This window comes from Fomitiporia mediterranea (genome assembly GCF_000271605.1).
Source record: "Fomitiporia mediterranea MF3/22 unplaced genomic scaffold FOMMEscaffold_1, whole genome shotgun sequence".
Lineage (NCBI taxonomy): Eukaryota > Fungi > Basidiomycota > Agaricomycetes > Hymenochaetales > Hymenochaetaceae > Fomitiporia > Fomitiporia mediterranea.
Window position 1 is genome coordinate 6641704 of NW_006760386.1, and position 23058 is coordinate 6664761.

Genomic DNA, 23058 nt, shown 5'->3' on the forward strand with positions numbered 1-23058 from the left:
TGAAATGCCCCATGTGAGTACAAAGTGTTCAAGATTGTCACGTGACTTTATTTACTTTGCTGGGAGATGGACACTCCTCCTGCTAGAACTGCTTTGCATCTGCCATTACGATATTGTTAGGCCCAAGCAGCCGGTGAAGGTGCATTTAACCAAGACGCATTGTGCTTGAAACGCTATCTTGGTAAAGGAGGACCGTGACCATGGGTCGCGTATGACCTGAAGAGCAGCAGCTCTCAACTCTTCGTAGCAAAATATACCATGTTCGTGTTGTTTGAACGACTGTCTCGAAGGCGGCACTACGGAAGCTTCTTGCTCACACATGCTTTAATACCTTTACTGTCTACTCAGAGGAAACGAAAGAAGACGTAGTCGGACCTCCTGAATTGCTGATTTCGACACCAATTGCCACTTCGACGACGATAACGCACAAGCGGAACACTCGTTCGTGGGATCCCAATATAGAATGCCGTTCGTATCAATAATATTCGTCTTTCCGTCTACTGCGTCCCACGCATCAGCGCAGCCTCGGGAAGCCATTAGAGCCAGGATGACGAGAGACTACAATTTTCCAGTCTTCGCATGGCTCTCTTAGCCTAAGTATATTCGTCTTCACGCGCGCCGTCACCATGGTCCACCCTGAATTTCATTGCTCTACGCGTCTTAGTTGCAAGAAAAGATGGTATCCTCAGCAAGTTACTAAACCAAACGACCACGATCAAGAAGAATTACAGGCGATTTCCAAAACCGTGCACACAACAATTTTCACTAAGGCTTCTTTTTGTTGTACGTTTCATCTTTCATCTCTCCGCCGACAACTGATGGTCGTTCACAAAACCGAGGCGATATACAAGTAAAATAACTTCTATTCGGTATGCTTACTCAGGCTAACTCTACTTCGGCCCCCAAATATGCAACTGAAATTCAACTGGAACAAGGTCGAGAAAACCAACTTCTTTTACGACACGATTTAGTAACAACGGCTTTTAGACTGTGCACAGATGTGTATATGATGCATTCGGGTCATATCCGATCGTAACAAGCACCAAGACATCTCACGAAACGAGACGAGATCGACAGAGTATTGACAACAATATAATACTGTTGAACGGGTGCATTTTAACAAATGCGACTGGTACTCACAATCATGATGAGTGCAGATGTACTCTTCTTCCCTGAACTATTCAATATTGTTATTGTATAAATCAAAGACACTGTGGTGTACGCATTAACTGTTTACGACGTAGGTTTTCGCCTCCCACCAGTGTCCGTCGGAAATGGTGCCCGAAAGAACGCTCGCAGCGAGTGGTCCTCATTAGTTTAGAATGTCTCGTAGCTCACAATGCAGATATTATTGGATCTGAACGGGGAATAAAGAAAGTATCAAGTGTGTCAATCTCGCAATTCACGGGTCCCGGAGGTCCCTCAAACGGCTATTTTTGAGTACTGCGGGGAGACATTTCTGAACCTAAATGCTTTGTTCAGCTTGATACGAGTTATTTTTGCAAATATCGCTAGGATAGAACTGAAGGTGAAAACCGCAAAGTGCCCTCATTCCCTCGGGCTATGGAAATGGTATTGGAGCCCAGAGACCCTACGAAGGATGATAGTGAACCCCCACGAGGACTTGCAGACCTGAGTTCTAGTGTTTTCGAACCGTATAACAAACGATTATTTAATACAATGCCTTGGCAATCTATATTAGAAAGTAATGCAGCACTTGTATTAGAAGCTGTAACACACTCTCCGGGCCACACATTTCTCGGCAGCGAAACGTATTCAATGCCCAGCATCTCCAAGTAGATAGTGGTGCCGTTCCTGAGCCATTATTATTTATATTCAACGTCACTGTTCCTAATGCATTGTCATGACCAGCCTCCGTTCGCTGTTAGTTACCATACCTTATTCAAATACATCTGTATATTATAACACTATAGCCGCGGTGAGTTCTTAAACGCGAGTTCCCAAACGGTGAACTCAGCTCATCCGTTAACAATCCGGAAAACTCCAACAGCAGAAACCGTACGACAAAATGCCTGCGCACGAAGAGAGAGGAAGGACGATACATACCGACGACCATTACTCCGAAAAACTCGGTATCTGTAAGAAGGTATAACTGTAGTTATACTGTTAAGAAACAGCAGTAGCATTATTGTCCAGAACGAGAACTGGGCAAGTGGAGTTAGTATATTGTCCTGAGATCGCGCTTTGTGGAAGCTGAAGTTATAATAGGTAAACACTCCATTACAAAAATAGGGGACATGATATGTGTGAAGATTGTACAACGCATGTACAATGGACGGTATTCACGAATAAACAATTCCAACCGTCTAAGAAAGGCGAAGAATATCGCCGTCATCAAGATATTTGAAATGGCCATGAAAGTATAGAAGGAGACAGATTGGGATAACACATCCAATAAAGGAGTATGTCGGAGATCCGGGACCTATCGTCGGAGCGCATTGAACTCACAGCCGAAGCAATACTGAATCACCATATCCAGAAATCTGATAATAATTAGACAGATCACAACGTGCCAACTGAATTATCGGCCACGTTTGGATTCCTTGTGTTCCTGAGGTATCGGCACTCTACATCCCGGCGGTCAACGCTAATGAAGAGGTGCGTGACATCGCTGTGCAGTGCGAGGACCGGAGGGCCGCCGGCTAGCTGCGCCCGATACCAATTAACTATGTGCAGGTGATCATCGAACGGAACCCCAGTTACAGGAGTACAGAAGGAACTGTAAAGAGGCTTCTTTGAACTTTCGTCAGTCTTTAAACGGCTCCGCGGTACTCAAAAAGATGTGAAGAAATGCACTGGTTTTGGATATCAGAACATATGGCATCACGGGATTCGAGATCACCAGTGCCAGAGATGGACTTCAACGATAGATGATACAACACCAAAATCCTAGAACTACGTCCCTCGGAGTTCAAGGACCGGCGTTTAAACGCATTTTGAAAAGATTCTTTGCCCATGACCTGGGCTATGCCCACAAGAACCATTCACCGCTCCGGCGTTTTGTGATCAGCGTTCTTTGAGTGTCTTTGTAGTCAGATAGGATGCAAACCGTTCAATGGAGAAGCAGTTTGAGGGCGAGGTACTTGTATTGCCGTTCAGAAATAGCAATGATTATACTGACCTTCGCCGTGAACGCGCGTGCCATCGTGTGTCCATCGGTGCAGTTTGATTACCCCTTGTGTTATTTGCACATGCAGACGATGTCCTCGACTGACTAGTCAGGAGCCAAGTTCCTTGGATCTCGGAAGAAGTAGGCAGTAGAGGACCGTATGCGTAGGCATGATCTGAGTGCGTTCGCAATGCGAAGTGTTCACGATTATCGTCTCAGATTGCCGGTGTACCCTTGTTACAAATCCAAGAGTCGCCTTATCCGTCAGAATTGCGCGATGTTTGCGCGTATACAGAACGTTCGGCAACCGCTCCACGAGTTCCAGGCGCCAGACATACTATGTCAGTAAACATGACAATATCGTTACCGAATACCCGTTCTTCGTCCGAGAAATGTCCCAGTGATATATGCACGTGTCTACCGGGTGGTAAAGCAAATGCACAAGAAGCAAGTATCGAGGTCTTATCATTGCGACCAACAGCGCGAACTTCTTGCGATGCGCAGGATGATGTTTCCGAGGCACTCTTGACTAGCCAATTTCGACCCTATGTGCATTGTCATTAACGTGCCATGCATCGCGAAGGCTGAGTATCTGGCACGTTGTATTCGGCATGCGCAAAGGATCGTGAGACGAGATTCCGCATTCACATATGAGTGGATCATTCGTGTGTCTGCAGGTGAATTGTCTTATCGGTTCCACCGACGACATCCGACGAGCAGTGTTATTTTTCGAACCCAAATATTGCCCCTTGACACGAACCCCTCAATGCTTCCCTTTTCATGGTTGCAAAATGCAGTCAGCTGGGCATATGGATCGTCGAAAGTCTGCCAAAGAAGGAGCCAATAAAACGCAATGTTGGAGGATCGTTCATTTTCAACTGGAATTTATCAGATACTTTGATTTTGGATGACCAATAGAATATTGGCATATGCTCTCAGACCACCTGGAGCCAATTGTGTGAGTAGGTGCAATGTACAGTTGCGGGAAGTGATCCACGCTGTAACAGCCGTGATGAAAGACAATGTCGCATGACGAGCTTAGGTCTGTTCGGCATGAGTTTCCACAGCGACATGTCCTATATCGTTGATTTCCATCTCTCAAATTTACTTTGTCTAGAATACCGATGACATTTTCAATTTCTAGGCAGCATCAATTTGAACTGCGTGAACTTACTTTGCTTCGACCAAGGCACCGATGGACAATCGTATGGACACGACTGGCCTGAAGGAAAATAGTGGGCGTTAAAGTGTGCTGTTTGCTTTACACCTCTGAACCAAAAATTCACTCATTGATACTATTGAACACTCACAGTCATGAGCGACATTTCCGAGATCCTCGGGGGAGTACACCTCAATACACGGTTGTACGGAGTTGGGTAGTTATGTATATCGATGTAAATTTATCCACGCACCCACAGAGACAAGGCGATGACGGCGGCGGTTGCTCTTCACAGGGAGTGTGCCTGGCACATGTACTGTATCGCTTTGGGTTCCGGACAGTGTGGGGCGGCCTTCGCGAGGGCATTCAGCTTGCGGTGACGAAGGACTCATGCGAACGGCGTAACGAGGTCCCATCCCCCTCTCATTTCTAAGTTCTACTTAACAGACTCGCCTCATTTCGGTCGATCTGCCATAGCTTTGCAGCATTGTTCCCGGTCGCTAAGCGCCTCGATTGTTGATTTCCTATCACACTCAGGGTAAATTCCGAGTGTCCCGGTGATTCGCTGATGGTATTACAGCTGTCACTAATTTCTGTAAGCGCCGAAGAAGATTATACTTTCTAAGCGCCGTTCTAAAAGTGCAAAGCTTCCCGATTTGATGATTGTTGTGCAAGAAGGCATGCAGCCTCCAAAGTCCAGATCTCATCCAAGAAGTATACTATGAAACTAAGCAACGAGACGAATGCTCCGTCCATGATCATCTGAGCTCATGTTGTATCGGCTACACCGTGCCGAAGCAGACTTCCCAAGCGTGAATGCGCAGTGACATTCCCACCCAGCCATGTGTACAGACCTGAAAGCAAGTGCTAGATTCGGATAGGGTGGTCAAGGAAGGCATGAATTTGAAAGGAAACAACAGAATATGAAGCAAGTGGTGAGCGGAGCAGATGGAAGTCGAGAGGAGAGATTACTTCGAGCCTGTCGGTGGCTGACGGAAGCACTGCAAGCAGGCGACCGCGTCGATCTCGGAACCAATAACGGCTCTTGACGCACTTCGCACTTAGCGTGTATCTGTGTCTGGTGCTGTCCCACCTTCTTGTGCCTTCTTGGCCTTTTTTCGGGTAAATTCTCTCCTCTGTTGTGTGGCCTTGTGTCGTGATTATCCTGAGGTTGTCTCATCGTTACCCAGCCTTACGTCCGACAGAAAGACACGCCTGCGCAGCACACATGCATCCATGTGTTCCAGACGATTCATCGCGCCGTTGTCCACGGAGTATCACCCCACGAAACGCGAAAGCCAAAAGACAAAAGATTCGAATACAGCCACTTTTTCAAAAGAAGATAAGAAGAACGATGATAAATAACTCAGTCTAAAACTCGGGAGACACAAACACCTGTTTGATGGGCGTCTATCCAGTCCGGACCGTAAGCAATTGATCAAATGTCTGTGGTGAAGAAATCTTCACTGCGCTAAAGCCGTTGCACGCGAGGCGGAACACGGCACCTTATGGCGACCGATGCGCGTCTAGCGATGTAGTCGGACACCGAGCTCGGCGGCCACGTCCGTTCACATTATCTGCATATGCTAAGCGCGGAATCTGTATGGACACGGAGGGAGTGCTATGGCTGGATAAAGGATGTCTATCACTCACGGAGTCTGATGATCCTAAACTTTGTCTAGTACGGTAGGTGTTTGAGCTATTCCAATCCGAATCTTATTGATCACATTATATTTTTATCCGCCATGCTGATGGCGTTACAACGTTCGTCCAGCTGCAGTTCAGTTCCGAACAACCGAACAGCAGATTGATGCCACGATCAAAGCAGTACAGGTACGTGGCAAGAATCTCATGCTAACCAGACACATATTGTTAATTCAGTCCCTGAGCTGCCTTTGTTAATAAAATCTCACTTCGCTTTCTTCTTCGCTTCTCAACCTGTCCGACCCGATCTCATTTACTCATGTAATCATACCCGCGTTTCCAACTTCATCCTCTTTCTGACACCGCCGACGGATATGCCGTCATCTTTACACCTTTTCAACACAGCGTCTGAATGCGCGAAGAAGAAGACCCAAGGAAGTGGTCCGCGATATTATGAGATTCATTTGGAGAGCGTTTAAAGCTGCTGTAGCCGCCTGGCCGTGTTTATAATGCTATCCGTTCCCCGCTGATCGAATTCCTCGTCTACCCTTCTTCCGTTGTTCCTTTGCAACCCACTATCAAAGGCTTGGCTCATATACTGAGCATTGCTGAACCTCAGCTCTCCTTCATCCTCTTGCGACTCTCGACAGAACACATTAGCTACGATCTATCATAATGAACTCATATCCTACCTACCCGAATATTCTTCACCAGCCCACTCCACAATCTGCTGCTATGCAAAGCCATTTCGCATTAGCCTGCAGCATGGGCACTTCGGCTGCAAGCCAGTCTGATATGTACCAGCAAAGCCAGCATGCTCAGAATGCTCATGATAGTCAACATGTTCGCAGCGATCAACACAGCTTTGGGCACGTCCAAAACCGGACTCAATCTCCCAGTGCTGGGCTCGTACCTGACCCTGTCTTCGTTAACTCCCTGCGCTCAATAGACGGGACAGGGACAAGTGGGCAAGGACAATTGGAAGGCCCCACGGAGAACGAGGCAGTCGTCGCCGAGACAATTGTACGTGCTCGAAAGAGCTGGAAGACCGTCAAGGGCCGCTCTGAAGTTGTATGGCCACCTCACCTTGAAAGAGTCCTCATACAGGGTGTGTCTATCTTCTCGATATGATGCCAGTTGAATGCGTACTGACGTTAATTTTTACCAAATACTTTTTCCACGCCGCATATTGTGTTGCCAACATGTGTCCCACGTCCTATCTCCAATGTCACCAAACAGCTCTTCTACAATATAAACCGAATGATGCACGATATACCCGTGCCTTAGGGCGATTTCCGAAACGAAATCGCTTCATCTCTGACTACATATTCTCTGTTACGGGGATTCGACGTAGCCCAAAGCAAGTAGGCAGCCGCTTACAACAGCTGAAAGACGTGAGCTGTGGAAAGATGCGTAAGTGATGCCATTCATCGGATCAATTCGAGGGCCATGGCAGGTGCCGCGCAATGCGAAGAGCGGCCAAGCCTTGGACTTCTTGTCTCCAATTTACCTCCGCAGCTCTATATAAAATACAGTTAACACTGTTCCTTTGCTTATTCGCAGTTCTAAACCATGTCGCCAGCTGGTCTCAGACAACCTCTTCTGCTCCTGTCTCTGCATCCGGATCTCCCTTAGGGCTCGACCTTCCCCTGGAATCTCAGTCAGATCTCGAATTGATCACTAATGAATTACATGGACTTGCATCTGGTTCAGGTGTGTAATTCCTTTTTCCTCAGTTCTTTACGCACGGCTGACCGTCGACTCCGTTTTACTTCTTCTCCACGACTATGTTCCTCCGCGCCTTTGTTGATAACCCTCGGACAACGCACATGGCTCCATTGTTCCCCGTTTCACTTCTCCACGTCACTGAACCGATTGTTAAACGATTAACGAAAAAATTCTGATGGATTTTACGAACTATGCATTCTCATCGGTAATGATTGTTTGACAACTCGACGACTGGCCAAACGACTCAATCAACTGCCAAACTTGCTCGGGGCACAATCACCTCCATCGTCGTTCTATTACGCACCGGACGCGACGCCACCTCCTCGACCACTCCAACATGGGAATCCACCTTTCCTTTCGCCTTCCAACGCAAACGCGGATCCATGGCTCCTGAAACTATCTTTGACCTTCGTCCGTGATGGCGATGCGTACTATCCGAATCGACCTGCTCAAACTCCACCATACGGTACTTTACTCTGGCTTCCTTTGCTCTACATGGCCAATTTCGCCTTTACCATGGATCCATCTGGCGCCACAGAAGGCTCGCAATCCCCTGTAACCCCAATAGGAGGAATCGACCAGGCTTTGTACTTTGCACATCCTTCTGCACCTTCGGCAGATGTTCTAGATTCGATGGCAGCCATGCAGCTCGCGTTTCCACATTTAAACTGGTTCTCCGAGGGCCAATGCAAGTCAGGCCCGTCACTGTGCTAATACCACACCTCCTTTTGTCGAGGCTTCGAAGAGGACGTAACTTGCGGGAATGAGCGGTGGTCAGTAGTGCATGTATAGTTCATCCGTGTTCCCAGAACAATCAGAGACCTTTACACCGCGTGTTCGAGGACGGTTAGAAGTTAATGTATCTAAACTTGTAAATACGTATCTCAGTACAGTATGATGGATAACTGGAATCATCACTCAAGTCATGATTACGGGACAGTGTTATTATTTTTCCTTTATTTCACAAGGAACACTCGAATTGTTCGAAGCTCTTAGCCATGGGCCAAGGCCTCGGACAAATGAAATAAGAACTGAGAAATGAGCAGTATGCTTCTGTAGTACATCGGGATGCTTTACGATAGGCGGCGTTCACGACGCAGTCCATTTCAACTTCTTTGAACCTTAATAGATAAAAGAGAAGACAGAGACACTAGAAGGTTAGGTACGCCCACAGACCAGTAAAAAAAAAGCTCTGCAACCGCGAAGATCAGAGACTCGTGTAAATCGCGACCTACTAAAATGCGCGTAGAAGCGGGTCCGTTTACCTTTAGTACGTCTAAGAAGCAGTACGTCCGCCACTGCTCTCAATGTGCTCCAAGTCCAGATTCGTCGAAACACTACGATGAGATCGGACCACCCTTGACAATACAGCAGGACGAGTTCGGCTTGTGAATGCACCCGCAATCGAAGTGTGTGAGACACTTTTATCGAGAAGCCCAGGAGATGCCGCGCCTGTGGAGCGGAAGAACTAAAAAATACGTTGCAAACCTTGCATGAATTCAGTTTCTGGGTCCATGGTGTCGACTTTCATCTCCGCTTTCTCCCACGAGATTTCAAAAAGAGAGAAATCAGGTATGCTAGGGCATCAATCACGTGGCTGTTTAGAGGAGACATTTAATGATGACAGCAAAGTCAACATATGAACAAGGAGCAAGAATACTAAGAGTACTTCACATTGAACCTGGACGACCCATAAGATGAATCTGGTCACATCGTTTAGTAACCCAATTGGATGGCAAAGTAGACGGGGTCCGAGATGATTAACGCTAAATCGACCAGAGACTCTTCCCGCACTTATGAGAGAAGGTGGCATTCTGGTGTGGTGGTGGAAAACAACGTGTAGAATCCATATCTGGTTATTAGTTGAGTCTGGGTTTGAATCGAGATACGTAATCACATCATATCTGATTGACGACATCAAAGCTTAGATAAGCCCATCTGACGTGGTGAGCACTGAGCAATTTTGGAGTAGGAGTCTAGTAAGATGGTAACAATTTTTGACCAGGTCTCTCTACCGTCTATAGCTCCTTGTCATCTCCAAAATATTCGCAAAGTTACGCAGTCTACACGCATCGATACTTCTCGATTCAAAGGTAGTATGAAAAAGTAACGTCCCTCGGGTCTTTAGGGACGACTCTTTAATTGGTGTCATTTTCTCCTGGACAATTTTTCTTTGGCATGCGTGTAGAATAAACCCAGGGAATCCCTTCTCACGGCATGAATGTACGAAGCGCTCTTCAAGTCTCCTGGAAAGTCATACAGGCGTACAGTTACAGGCCGATTCGTACGGACTGGTTCATGGAGTAATTTCGTCCCGGTGAGCAATTAGACATGTCTGTTGAGCCTGTCTGGTCGAGCTTATTGTAAGACAACCTGCTCTCATTCCTCATTCTCTACAAACTAGTAAAACTTGATACAAAACTTGATATTATGACATTTTACTCACTATAGAAATCGGCGAAGGGACTCGGTTCATCCTTACATTCGCTTTGACAGGCGAAGTGTCACCGAAGCACCCACGCTAGTGACGGCAATTGCATCAGTGACCTCGACTATCACGTCCGGCGTGGACAAGCTTACATGAAATACTATTGATTTTTGCACGTGCATCTCCCCTTACCTACCTTCACAACCCTGGAAGTCCTTGGCAGACATCCCGCTCGATGACTGATTTTAACCCCCAGTCATCGTATGCAAATCCGCTACGATACAATGAATAAGAACAGTATATTGTACTCTGCTCAACTGAGCCCCTTTCCCGGATTTCTGGAGAAAGGGTTGCCATCTTTCCATTGCCCTGGAAATTTCTCTCCCTCGGATGCCCTGATCTCAGCTGTTCGCGGGAACGAGGTACCCGTCTCGCTCAAACAGAAGGCCTGGAGATGTGCCTGCACCGGATCCTATTTCTCTTGGTGAATACTGCTTGAAAGCTCCCATATGGTCATGCATGCGGACTCCTGTTACTATTGCTCTTAATTGTGGCTATTCCCCCGATGAATCGGATATACTACTTTGGAAGTGCGGCGACGTGCATGCACTGCAGGCTCAGAATGGATAGACCACCAGAGGTGATCATGGCGGCTCCGCTACCCCTTCAATAATTGTAAGGCAAGACTAATCTCCCGGTAACCTTCAACGTGTAACGACTCCTACGAACCGAAAGCTACGCTAGCACCGCCTGTCCTCGCCTTCAACTTGCTTTGGTCCCATAGAGAAATCCGAATGGAAGACTGGTATGGAACTCCATTAGTACAAGGACAAATTCTCGTGAGTTTGTTCCGCAGTGGATGTCGCACTGACAGTAGGCACGCGACAGGGCAAAAGGAAAATTTTATTCATTGCTTCTATCATGTTGAGTATTGCACCAGCCGTCAACTTATCCCCAGCAAGAGGTGTTTCGTAAGTCCGCATGCCGCATGCACCTAACACCTACATATTTAACATGCATACTTCGGATAGGCGTCTAGTAACAAGCTATTACCCGGTGTATTCGCCTTTTGTATAGCATCTACCCTCGGAGGTGAGACGGCAGTAGGATTCTATGTGCGCGGCTTGCAAATCCCGCTTTGTGGCCCAATCTCACGGCAACTCTTGGGCCAAGCTACACCTGAGGTAATAGATATTGTCCTTCGGTAAGTCATACCGATGCGTGCGCGAAGTGAGCGTTTGCCGGCTCTTCGGGCACCTCTATCTCCAAGGAATTACTGCGCATCTTGTGCTAAAACTCTGTGACACTGAAATCCTTTCTCGCCTCTGGCTTAGCTTCCGCGACGGCAACATAACGTACAGTCCTGCGTTGCGAAACTCCAGATACAATAACGCACATGGCTCAGGGTATACCTGTGTTCTTGATTTCGGCGAAATCTGTCCCTAGCACTCCAAAGAAGTCATACATCATCTCTACTATCTCTCTGAACTGGTTCGGAGCTATATGGTGGCGTTTAACAATCGTTTAACTGCGGCAAATGCGCGGGTTCTCGTCTACTCGATCGCATCTTTTGTGCATACGCTCCGGTAAATGCTTCGTGCATAGCTTTTCTTTTTAATATCCGGTGACTTCGCTTTCTCCTCTGCCCTTAACTTATCAAATTATTTATCCAGTGATTTTCAAGTGGTTATCTGACCAGCTCTGGATGATGTTATGACAGCGGGTTCTGGAACATGCGAATTGCCCATTGCGGCCAACTCGGTTCACAGTCGTAAATTATCAAGGATTTAATCTGTTTCATTCCTGAAATTCTGTGATCTCATCACATCAGAATACCATACTAGTATCCTATAACCCAGTTACTCTTGACTGTTCCCATGGGGTACTGTAGATAACAATATACCCTTGTAAAATCTGTCTATCAAGTGTTCTTGGTGATCTAATTCTACACCTCCCACTAGATCCCAACCTATAAAAAGGCGTGAAAGAATCACCCACCCTTTCCGTTCGGGGATTGCCTTTCTCAGCGGCGACTCAACCCTTTTCTGTTGCTCTGGAGGCAACCCGCACGAAACAAAGGATCACCAAAACGAGAACGGCGATGAATGCCAATGGAATTTAAGAATAGAAGACATGCAGATGAGAGTGTATCAGGGCCGTTTTAAGGTCTGTGTGAGTTCTTCCGTCTTTCACGGTATGAACCACGACACTGCACGAAATATATATCTCGGGCATAGCATTTACCGTGTATTTGGCAGTTGTAAGTATGAGTATGGCTTGATATAAAAATGTCGTAGGAGCAACTGTATAGGGAGTCATACACTGAAGGTCAGCAGCTTGATGTCAATACAGTTCTGGCCCAGTAAGTACTACATAGGAATAAAATTTCCTTACAGCAAGACTTTACTAGAGAGGGGTCATCAGCCGAGAAACGAATCTTACAAACTGAATCAAGATCCATAAATGCCTGGCTTCTCGGGTAGAATGGTGCTTCAATCTACATGTCTTCAACATGCGGAAGTCTACATTGGCAGGGGTACGTCATTGGACATGAAAATGAAATTTTGCACTTTGCTTTTAGAGGGATGGTATACTGAGAGGACAATACTATCCGAGTGAATCAAGCTTGTGTGCAGAGCTTGGTAGGAATAGTCACCTTATGTTCATCTGCCGGATATCAGCGTCGTCTGCTTCGCTATTTGATGCCACAAGGAATACAGGGGCTAAAGGGCTCTGGAAGGAGAATCAGAAAAAGTTGCTTCGAAACGAGGAGCCACCAGAAACAGCGTCTGCAGCGCCGTTCCTGAGTAAATCTAATTCGGATCAGATCCGCCCATATATATATATAGCTATTTCTGAGTTAGAAACAGGTCCACAGGTGTTCAACACCTTCCCCTCCAGATGGAGCTAAAGCCGATAGCTCTCGTTATCGTTTCCTTTGTAGTGACAATTTTCCCGGAACACCTTTCAGACTCAAGAACGGGGGTTAGGGTAGAAAGAAAGCTTCTACAAAGCAATCGAGCAATTGAGCAATATAGTGAAGTGGCTTCGGGTGACTTTTACCTAGCTGGAAACGTGAATGGATTCTCAAAGATGATACACTAGCATGCGTACAGAATGAGGCGACTGTGGACAAGATGAAAAGAGGTAGAATGAGCGCATGTAGCCATACTGTTAGGCTGAAAATTGTGAATACAGTAGATCATAATCCAAGAGCTTTTCCCATGGGCGTGCTGAAATTGTTTCAAGGCAAGCATTCCTGATGGATGTCAGAGCATGAGGCCAATGTATTTATTCTTTAGGCGCTTCTGGCGGGACCATGTACGTAGAGGTCACAATAGAATAATAGCTGCAGAAATCCAATAGCACAAACCTATCGTCAGAGCAATTTCAAATTCTCATGGCAAAGGGGTAGATTATTACGATACTTCCACCTCCGTAAAGAGTAAAGAGTGTTCTGCATTGGAATGCACACCTTTTACACCTGTATATTGCATCAAAAGGTGGCTAGTAATGACGCAACCGACACTCACGGCCTTTCTTATTCCCCGCATGACCACAGTCCATCTTTCAAGTACTGCGTTCCCTTCCACCTTCTCGTGGTTCTTGTTTGTTCTGGTTCTCTACCTGTCTCACATCGGCCGGGAGCTGCACATACGGCTGTGTGGTCCGAACTACACAGCAAGGTGGACAGCGCACCGTTCGTTCCGAAGCTTCCGAGCCTTTTAGACGTTATGCGTCTTACGGCCGAAGCGAGTTCGAGTTCCCGCCATCCATCGACTTTGTTGGTGAACATTAATGAATTTGCTGCTTCTACACCGCAATATTCGAAATACAAGTCGAATCTGGATTCCCAAGATATTGTGCCGTTCCGAAAATATACTTAACTGATGATGACAAAATGGGAAGAGTCGAGGACAGGAGACAAGAATTGAACGAGCTGAGATGGTCTCTCGTCTAGTTATGGAACAGTCGTCGATCTGGGACTAATTCCGGAACCAATAGGAATCGCCACCGCGTACGACAGCGCCAAATTAGCAACATCATGTTGCCTCTCCCTTTTCTGCGCACTTCGCATTCTATGTCTGCGTTTTCCGCCTGTTGGTTTACCCATCTGTGTCGCCCAGTTGATTGGGCAGTTGAGATGATGGCGCGCCGCGAAAACCATTCATGAGATCAACATCATACCAGAGGTCATAGATTATGGACACAGATTGGCTTTCTGAGTGGTCCCTCAGAAAATCTCTCTCTCCTAACAAGGTCGAGATGGCAGAGGGTCAAAACTCAATTGTTGCCTTCTGTCTTGGAAGCTTCCATAAAAAGACGATTTGCCAGCCGGGCCTCGGCCTCGGCTCGGATGGTGGATATCGCCTGGTCGCAGCAACCGTTGTCTACCGTATGATCGTATGTCATCGATTAGCAGAGCACCTAAGCCACTGGAGGCGGAAAATTTCGAGTCGAAAATACACATCCAATTGATGCCTCTCAATGAGCGACGGAGCCGGGCATTGAGCTCAACTTAGCCCGAGTGTGCCCGGGGAAACCTCGGAAGCTAGTGTGGTGAGGTGTAGGACGAACAAGCAACGTCGAACAGAGCGATCAACGGTGCCTACTGCTCGGAATGTAGGCAACTCAATCGCCGTATTGGATAAGATTGTAAGGAACAGTATAGCATTGTGATTTCATCAACGTTTGATTCTGCTTGTTCCGTATCAATGACAGGAAGCATCAGCGGTTGAACTCTGTTTCTGCGGCGGAGACTTCGACCTCTGTCCAGCTGGAAAAGACTTTGGAACTATGATATCTTCTGAGAGAGTAAGTTTCAAATCTGAAATTGATCCCCGCCTCTCTTTCGCTTCGTCATTCATCGTTTCTTTCTCAATTTAGACCCGAGTTATTCCTCTTTCTGGCACCGCCGCCAGACAACAATCTACCATTCCATGCCGTAATTCCGTCCACTGCTCTTCAGCTGGTCCCGAATTTACATAATCCGCTTCCGACTTGCCCTGGATAGTCCGACATCTCCACAACTTGTCCGTGGCAGTTAGCAGGCCGAACCACGAATGGCTTTGAGGGGTAGGAAGCAATGATATTAAATGCGTTAACGACTCGGGCTTCCACAGAATATTCCCTACCCCCATCGTTGCTTAACATGCTATCTGCGTGTTTCTAACAGTAAATCTCAAATATCCTAACTGCCTCCGACTTCTCTCTGTCTGCGCCTTTAATTCGTCGAACGTGTCGCGCTTGCTTTTAATCCCGCACTTCTCTACTACTCCGGAAGCCTTATCCTTCCACAACGGTCTACAACGGCATCAGCTTCTGTATTAATCATGAATACACACTATTCGATGCCAACCGCCTTTTATCCACCCTATCCGGAGTACCCCTCCCAGGCTACATACCCATCCGTGGTTCCCATACCTAACCTCCTATCCACCCACAACGCACCTCTACCGACATTTCCAAGAGACTACAACATGCATCACCCTGTCCGAAGTATGGATACCCATCATAACAGCCGTCGCGCTCAATATAATATCACTCCTCATTTATCACCAGCCAATTCCGTTTCTGACTGCGAGGGCTCTCTTCAACCAGTCTCTGGAACAAGGTGGCACGTCGCTGGACAAGGACAAGGACAAGAAAGGCGAAACGAATATAAGGAGGCAGACCCATTGTCCACTGAATCCGAGGAAGCAGTTGCAGAATCGATTGTACGGTCAAGAAAGAGTTGGAAGACAATCAAGGGTCGTTCCGAGCCTGTGTGGCCTCCGCATTTAGAAAGGGCTCTTGTCCAAGGTATGTCCATAGCTATACGCTTGTCACACATATTTTTACTAACATCAACTCTCTCTCTGTATTGTCTGTTCTTGCTTTCGTACTGTTTTACAAACCGGCATGCCTGGGTGTCTGTATGCAGCCCTCCTTCAATACAAGCCGCAAGATTCGCGATACGTGCGAGCCTTAGGCCGCTTTCCGAAACGCAACCGCTACATTTCTGATTTCATATTTGAAACAACTGGTGTACGAAGGACTCCGAAGCAAGTCGGCAGTCGATTGCAACAGTTAAAGGACATTAGTTGTGGAAAGATGCGTGAGTACTAGTGTCTTCTACTCAATCGTTTAGCTTTTGCGCCACCTTGTCAACACCACCGATACCAAGTCTCTTGCTTTCTGACTGGAATTATTTCCTTACTTTGCTTCCTCTCCTCTCCTTACTCTCCCGCTGAAGTGGATTTACTACGAAAAGATGGACTAACTGATGCATTTTTATCCATATTGCAGTCCTAAATCATGTTGCAAGTCGGTCGATGTCGCCCACTCCATCCACGTCGCCCTCCGTCAATGACGTCTCTTCGCTTCCCTGTTCCAATGCTCTTCATAATATGGATTCTGTGGTTGACGAGATTCAAACGCTTAAATCAGGTACGTTACTTTCCTCGAGGTTAAACACGTAGTCCTGTGAACTGATTTGCGGCAATTGCTTTTATTAATTTTCACGCTCTGCTCAACGTAACACCCGCTTTATCACGGGGCTTGCTCTACACTGTCTATTCTTCATGACTATCTATCTGAATTGCAAAATCATCCTAACTACTCTATTACACATTGGAATTCCAACGCCACTTTCGCGGCCTTGCGACCTCTTCCAAATTTACTCATCGCATAACTTGATCTCGGGTTCTGGCCATCCTCGTCTCGACCCTTCGACGCGAAACATTGCGATTTATGACCCCAAATCGCTCGAATCTGGTCTTCTTTCGTGACATCTGTGCTTGCGACGGCATTTCTGCTGATCGATCGACTGAAATGAACTCTGTGAATCTTCCCATCGACCGCCACAGAAGGTTCGCAGTCCCCCGTATCCCCACTGAGAGGGATGGGCCCCGAATTCGACTCCTCATCCGCGACGCAAGTTACATTATTGGATCCTTACGCCACGCACGTGGGAAGCGCGTTGACGCAGGGAAGCTGGTATCCGTACAACCAATGCATGCCAATGCACTCGCACATATAGTGTGAGCGGGCCGTCCGCGGTTTGAGAAGAGGGTTGGCGCGGAGAGAGCAGCCGACAATTCCGGTGCAAGTAAAGTTCATCGGGAAGCTGCCGTGATAGGAGTCGCCTGCGCTGTTTGATCGAGGAGAGTTAGAAGTTGTTTGGTGTCTAGGCTGGTATTTTAGGGCCGTCGTGTTGAGCAGTCCAAATCAGCGTGAGATGGATTTCTCTGGATAACGTAACATTGTCCTACAAATAAAACACCTACATTGTCGATAGGGTTGTAATAATTGCTGAGTTGGGATTCTTGTATATACTTTGTAAATTTGTTTATTGTTTCCAATGCGCTTTTATAATCACGTGTTATTTCCCAAACTAGAAATTCCATTAATAACAAAATGCATTATTTACCAAAATTTGGTTAATACGGTGAAGTCGTCGGACTTCGAATATTTCACCTCACCAAATGAGTACCAGTCAGAATTGTAGCGCTGTATTAAAGGAATGGAATGAGGATCCTTGCACGTCAAAATGTACAGTTTACGCGATCAGCTCAATATACTTTGCTCATGGAGCCGCAGTCCGTTTGTTTGCAATTTCGTAATGCAAGTGCAACGGGTACTGTACATTAGGAAGACATGCATCCTGGCTCGCACTTTTCTGCCTCGACTCAAGTTTGTATAGCCACGAAGTAGTGTACAGGTGGTGTTTAGAATCATCTCCGAGCCGTAGCCGAGCAATTCTCCTCCGCATGGTGCAACTCAACGATCTGCCTACAGAGATCCTAATTGAAATCTGTAAGGCGGCAACTGACAACCCTGCAAGACCTTTTGAGTCGCAAGGTACCTGGACGCCCTTCGAATCTGCATGCTCCACCACTGTGTTTGAAGAATGCAGGGGGGCCCTTCGAACGAAAGCGACTCTACCTTTAGTCTGCTCGTTGTTTAGAAGACTATCACTAGAGCTACTTTACGAAGATATTTGGATAAATCATGGTTCAGACGGCCTGCTAGCGGCTCTCGAGGTGTCGAAGAACGGCCAAGACCCCGGACTTTGTGGATACGTAAAACGTATCACAATATCGCTGGACGATGGAGGGGAATCACGTCAAACCCGCCGCTCAATTTACAAGAATTCGCGTCGAATATTCTTGTGCTGCCCGAATATACGCGCTATCTCTCATTTTCGAAGACTGCGAGAAGATAGGGAAGATGGAGGGGGCTGCGAATATGAGTTGACAGGTGGATTTCCCTTCGATGATCTTGACTTACCTTTTTTGCAGCGAGTAGACTGGCATAACATGCCTTTCAATACCCCCCTTGCGAGCGCCCCATCTCCGCGGTTCATCTGGCATTCACACTCTCTACAGGTCCTTATGATCGGTGCAGACGAGTTTCCAATACATACGGACAGGTCAGATCAGGAAATTATTATTGACTTACCGAATCTTCACACCCTAGGAATCTTCTCCACCAACACATTTCGCAGTATCTTTCCACGGCGCGAGCACATCTCACTCCCCTCCATCCGCCGACTCTTTATCGCTCGTCCGGACGCAATAAACAACTTCTTTGCGGGATGTCTAGCACCCATGGTTGATGGAATAACAACCCTTGAGATAGGACCTGACCCCCACTTCTTACGCCACGACTTTGTGGCGGCAATCCTAGGTTACTGCCCGACTGTAACCGAACTTTACATCCCTGTGGTGACGACGCGGCCGTTGAGTAGGAACGCCCCCCAAACCCTCTTCTTTGCATTTTCTGTGCGGCAGGTGTTTTTGTACGTCGGAGCGGCAGGTAAGCATATGGACAAGGACCCTCGCTGGTGGGTGTTGCTACAAGGACACTTCGAGGGTCTTAATAGCGAAGGAACTAGATTGCCTGTGCTTGAGCGTATCGTCCTTTGTGGGTGGGAGTGGAAGGACACCCTCAGCGATGAACGATTTGTCCCCATTCTGCGGCCTGTACGTGCAAAGGGAATCCGCATCGACTGTGACATTGCAGACCTACACACAGGCCTCTCCAATTTACTGGAGACGTTGAAGAGACGTGTTAGTGGCTGACCGAGTGCACGACTGACGACAGCTGTCATTTCCTTTCTCGGTGCCCCTCAAGCAGTATTCTCAGGCGTTGCATACCAACAGCCTAAGCAAGTACCCTCCCCAAGTAGTTCTCATTGCTGGTTCTGTTCTCATTAATTCCTGAATGGTGTGGTGCCACGGAGACTGTGGTACCGGTGGTGCATGTACATACAATAATTTATCCTTCAGCTTCGGGGAAGTTGGATCTGCGAATACAGAGAGGTCGCCAAGCTATGCTCCTGAAAAACACTAGTCCCAGGCCTGACAAGCTGCCTGCGTGGGCTTGAAACACTTGCATTGGCTGTGAGGGCAACCATATGGACCAACCGAACAAACAACATGCAACAGAGAGCCCTGTAAGGCATTATACTGTTCCGAAGAAAATTTCCGAATACCGAATGAGGCTAGAATGCGGGGCCATGCTATCCGCTTATTTGTAATTCAATTTAATAATCTAGAGAAGCTATAGTATTTAATCATGTTAATATATTTCATGGCAATTAAAATAAAATACTTGCCAGATAGTCTTTTGGTCTGGTATCCAGGGTTTCAGACAATAAGCATCTCCAATCGAATTTGAATGTGCCAATAGGCATTCGAAACTCTTTTGATTCCGATCTAGCTTTATTACCAAATTCGGACTACTTGAAGCCGGGAAATTTTTCCCAAAGATCCATTCAGTGCGAATCCGTGCCGAGACTCTGAATCTGATTAAACGGACCGTTTATAGGTCAAGCCTCTTTCGGTAGTTTATGGAGTTTTCCTCTTCCGTTCTCACCGATTGCCTTTTACATCGACTATAGGCCCCGAAGCGCGAAGGAATCGAAGATTAGATGGTGTTTGAGAATTTGAGAAAAAAAGCAGTGGAAGTGTGGTTCATTAGGAGTGTGTGATTAGATGATGACATAAACTGTATAGACGGCGACAAATAGTAACAAACAGATGGTCTGTTTCTCAAGTGAGAAATCCGGGATTGAGTAACGCCAACAATTCGCTGGGGATAAACATTCGAGAAGCACAGCGTCAGCTGGTGGTGTGCTGCAAGCAAACAATGAGAACAAGCGCGTCAGGCGGACTGGCACGATGTATTCATGTGTGAAAAGAATCGTTTGATAGATGAATTAGATGTTGCGGGAAGGAAGAAAATGGACAAAATAACTGTTCAGACAAAGAACTTGGAGCAGGTCGCCGCGAATGACGGTCCAGAATTAGCATGAGATAGGAGGCAACGGACAGATCAAGTATCAAGATCAGGAAGCTACACTATGTGTGAATAAAAACGAGGCAGGTGACATATAGTTGATTACGAGGAGCCGTAGGGAAATGCGGATAAAGTCGTGATGTGGTACTAGCTGAGAGGTCACGAAGCAGGACAAGAAGAGAAGGACAGGAGTGATAGCATGTACAACAAAGGAGAGGAAGCTATTGCGCAGGACGAGAAGAGCCGCGGTATCTGTTGCGATCGCCGTTAACCTCACACGAAGCTGACCGCGACCATAGCGGAACGAAGCCGAAGCATGCAGCCACAACAAGGGAAGACTCGACAAAATTGCCAGTAATGACCCGAACCTACCTCAACGTGAGGCGACGAAACACAAGAAACAGCAAAAAAGAAGTGGGGCGCTCGCGGCTACAATAGAACAATTTGAACGCGTTCTTAGCCTCACGTCCGCGGCCACAGGAACACGGGTTTTCGAGAATACACTGGCAGACGTATGTGGAAGGAATCAATCATTATCGCGGAAAATGATAGCGGAATGCAAAGGATAAACTATATACGAAAGTGGAGAACAAGGTCTGGTGCTCTGAGGCGAGTTCGGGTGAGCACTTGCTCTGCGCCTATCGTTCAAGGGAGATTGAATCTCCCATGCTAAACAATCAAGGCCTGGGACAAGTGGATTTTAGCGCCTCTGAACTCTAAAGGGATCTGAAAACAGCCATAGTTAGAAAACCTATTTTTCGACCAATTCTCGAATTAATGGTGAACGTACAAATGCATAGAAAATAGCAGTAACAATATTGTTACATTGATAAGATGGCATCTGCTTGATGAAGGAAAGTTGAAGAATAGTCCGAGCTCACAAAAGTGGGCGATCGAGGTCCGTATGAGTATTTAAATTAAAATTGACCATATCCAGACCATTGAAGTCGATATTGCAACCAGAGAACGATCCGGATGCGGGGTTGCCAGGAGAAGTATAATATGTGTCGTGATTGAACTGATTAATGAATAAGCAGGCTGCAAGAATTACATGTCGAGGGAATGCGGAAACTGTCAACTCACGGAGTTCATCAGATTCTCCGATTGGGAGATGGAAGGAAGTGACGGCACCACAGAAAGCTCCGGTACTCGTCTGGATGCTTGAGATTGAGAGTACATGTGGTCGTGGGGCGCATATGTCCCTTGGCCATAACTATGCATCCTCGATACTTGTCGGGTGTGCAGGGAGTAAGGCACCATTGAAGAAGGACTTGCGCTGAGAGGTGATGAGGAACTACTAGATACGGGAGAGACCGAGCTATGGGCATGACCATGTCCGTAGTTGATTATACGCATATCCAGCGGTGAGAGTGTAGAGAGCGTCGACGAATGCATGCCATACTGTGAGATTGGAACGAAGTGATACGTGATCGAGAGGAATGTCTCTCCACGCTTCGTGTTCGCACTGTTGAAACTGTGCATTAACTCTTGAGTGATCGTATACCTGCTAAGGCCGCCTGCAACCAAGAAAATGAGCGAGAGGGCTACAGAAAAGAGAGGAGAAACGGTTGGTCACGTACTACCTTCGCGGCGCATCGTACGCCATGTCGGAACGTCTACAAGACGCGTTGCATATACGAAGCATTCGCGGTCATCTGCATCTTTGATTCCGCGCCCCGCGGATATTTTGTCGACGGAATAAAATGACGTCTGTGCCGCGCTTGCACGAGCAGCAGGAGTCTGGGTGCAAACAAGCGGCTCGCTGAGTTCGTTCACCAGCGTTCTGCTCCCATACCCAGATAACCCCTTCCCTTGCATGATCGTGGGGGATGGAACGGGATTGGAAGGCGAGTGAAGAGTACCAGTTGTATCTTGGACCCACACACGTGCAACGCTCTGCGCGGGGATGGGGTCGCGGGAAACAAACGTCGAACGAGGTTCTGTCCTTCCAAGTGTCTGCAGCGGGTTAGAAGGTTCTAGCGCGAATACTGTCTCAGGTAGCGCCAGACACCCTCCAAAACGTACAATAGGGCACACTCGCTCCTCTCGCTTCGCAGCGCCCTTGTTGCCACCCCCGTCGTCCGTAGGATCAAAGGGAACAATGACATTCATTGTGCGAACCATTGGCGTAAGCGGTGGCGAATCGAACGGACTACTCGGCGCGGAGGATCCGGACAGACCGCCTCGTATCTGGGCAGAGGAAAGGTATAGTGCAGAATGATTACTGTACGGCTTCAAACCCACCCCCATCAACGAAGCTTCGCGCGCGCCTGGGTGCGGGGATACAGGGGACAGTGAGCCTTCTGTGGCGTTTGTTGGTCGTTGTCCGATAGTCCGACGTCGTGAAATTATCGTATCCAACAATATCCATAGGAAGCAACGTAAGAGAGCGCGAGGGAAGACGCAATGATCGAGGCGGGACGCCGAATGAAGAAAATTCGGAGCGCGAGTTGCGTCGTTTTCGATTCATGTTTCGTACCGCGCGGGAGGATCATGGCATTTGAAATTGCAGTCAGGGGTATCGGAGGAGATTGGGAATATAGAATTAGGATTGTCGGTGGAATGAGCAGTCGGGATTGAAGTGGTGGCGTTGGCGTACACGTTCCAGTGCGCAATAGAACAGTAATGAAAATGGGTCGTATTGATGCATAGACAGTCATTGTTGGCCATGTTTAGTGGGGTTAC

At 47.3% G+C, this 23058-nt stretch overlaps 8 protein-coding genes across 8 annotated transcripts; 7 read left to right on the top strand and 1 right to left on the bottom strand.

The window, feature by feature from the left end:
* Positions 1-4152: 4152 nt before the first annotated feature.
* FOMMEDRAFT_164935 (uncharacterized protein) lies at positions 4153-5176 on the top strand (the record flags this gene model as incomplete). Its single annotated transcript, XM_007262155.1, has 3 exons — positions 4153-4213; positions 4275-4365; positions 4443-5176. 3 exons carry the CDS (start codon positions 4153-4155, stop codon positions 4720-4722), a joined length of 432 nt encoding a protein of 143 aa, XP_007262217.1. The 3' UTR covers positions 4723-5176.
* A 1453-nt stretch (positions 5177-6629) lies between these two features.
* FOMMEDRAFT_16696 (uncharacterized protein) lies at positions 6630-8595 on the top strand. The gene is made up of 4 exons (XM_007262156.1): positions 6630-7041; positions 7173-7346; positions 7497-7646; positions 8200-8595. Exons 1-4 carry the CDS (start codon positions 6699-6701, stop codon positions 8373-8375), a joined length of 843 nt encoding a protein of 280 aa, XP_007262218.1. The 5' UTR covers positions 6630-6698; the 3' UTR covers positions 8376-8595.
* Positions 8596-11010: 2415 nt separating this feature from the next.
* FOMMEDRAFT_25401 (uncharacterized protein) lies at positions 11011-12455 on the top strand (the record flags this gene model as incomplete). Its single annotated transcript, XM_007262157.1, has 4 exons — positions 11011-11060; positions 11129-11293; positions 12051-12261; positions 12387-12455. 4 exons carry the CDS (start codon positions 11011-11013, stop codon positions 12453-12455), a joined length of 495 nt encoding a protein of 164 aa, XP_007262219.1.
* Positions 12456-12748: 293 nt separating this feature from the next.
* On the top strand, positions 12749-13976 carry FOMMEDRAFT_151015 (uncharacterized protein; the record flags this gene model as incomplete). Its single annotated transcript, XM_007262158.1, has 4 exons — positions 12749-12896; positions 13392-13410; positions 13473-13527; positions 13593-13976. 4 exons carry the CDS (start codon positions 12749-12751, stop codon positions 13974-13976), a joined length of 606 nt encoding a protein of 201 aa, XP_007262220.1.
* A 379-nt stretch (positions 13977-14355) lies between these two features.
* Positions 14356-15224, top strand: FOMMEDRAFT_164937 (uncharacterized protein; the record flags this gene model as incomplete). Its single annotated transcript, XM_007262159.1, has 4 exons — positions 14356-14545; positions 14603-14745; positions 14812-14904; positions 14977-15224. The coding sequence occupies 4 exons, from the start codon at positions 14356-14358 to the stop codon at positions 15076-15078; spliced, it is 528 nt and encodes a 175-aa protein (XP_007262221.1). The 3' UTR covers positions 15079-15224.
* A 216-nt stretch (positions 15225-15440) lies between these two features.
* On the top strand, positions 15441-17110 carry FOMMEDRAFT_151017 (uncharacterized protein; the record flags this gene model as incomplete). Its single annotated transcript, XM_007262160.1, has 4 exons — positions 15441-15891; positions 16013-16186; positions 16378-16518; positions 16938-17110. The coding sequence occupies 4 exons, from the start codon at positions 15441-15443 to the stop codon at positions 17108-17110; spliced, it is 939 nt and encodes a 312-aa protein (XP_007262222.1).
* Positions 17111-17840: 730 nt separating this feature from the next.
* On the top strand, positions 17841-19154 carry FOMMEDRAFT_151018 (uncharacterized protein; the record flags this gene model as incomplete). The annotated part of the gene is made up of 1 exon (XM_007262161.1): positions 17841-19154. The coding sequence occupies one exon, from the start codon at positions 17841-17843 to the stop codon at positions 19152-19154; it is 1314 nt and encodes a 437-aa protein (XP_007262223.1).
* Positions 19155-20594: 1440 nt separating this feature from the next.
* FOMMEDRAFT_151019 (uncharacterized protein) lies at positions 20595-23033 on the bottom strand (the record flags this gene model as incomplete). The annotated part of the gene is made up of 5 exons (XM_007262162.1): positions 20595-20741; positions 21302-21391; positions 21457-21890; positions 21954-22673; positions 22736-23033. The coding sequence occupies 5 exons, from the start codon at positions 23031-23033 to the stop codon at positions 20595-20597; spliced, it is 1689 nt and encodes a 562-aa protein (XP_007262224.1).
* Between the last annotated feature and the right edge of the window lie 25 nt (positions 23034-23058).

What these genes read in the sequence shown, in the direction of transcription:
- FOMMEDRAFT_16696 (XM_007262156.1), top strand. Translation starts at nt 6,699, where the DNA reads ATGGGCACTTCGGCTGCAAGCCAGTCTGATATGTACCAGCAAAGCCAG. An exon ending in CGTGAGCTGTGGAAAGATGC is followed by an intron (nt 7,347 to 7,496) that starts GTAAGTGATGCC and finishes GCTTATTCGCAG; the next exon opens with TTCTAAACCATGTCGCCAGC. An exon ending in TGGACTTGCATCTGGTTCAG is followed by an intron (nt 7,647 to 8,199) that starts GTGTGTAATTCC and finishes CTGGCGCCACAG; the next exon opens with AAGGCTCGCAATCCCCTGTA.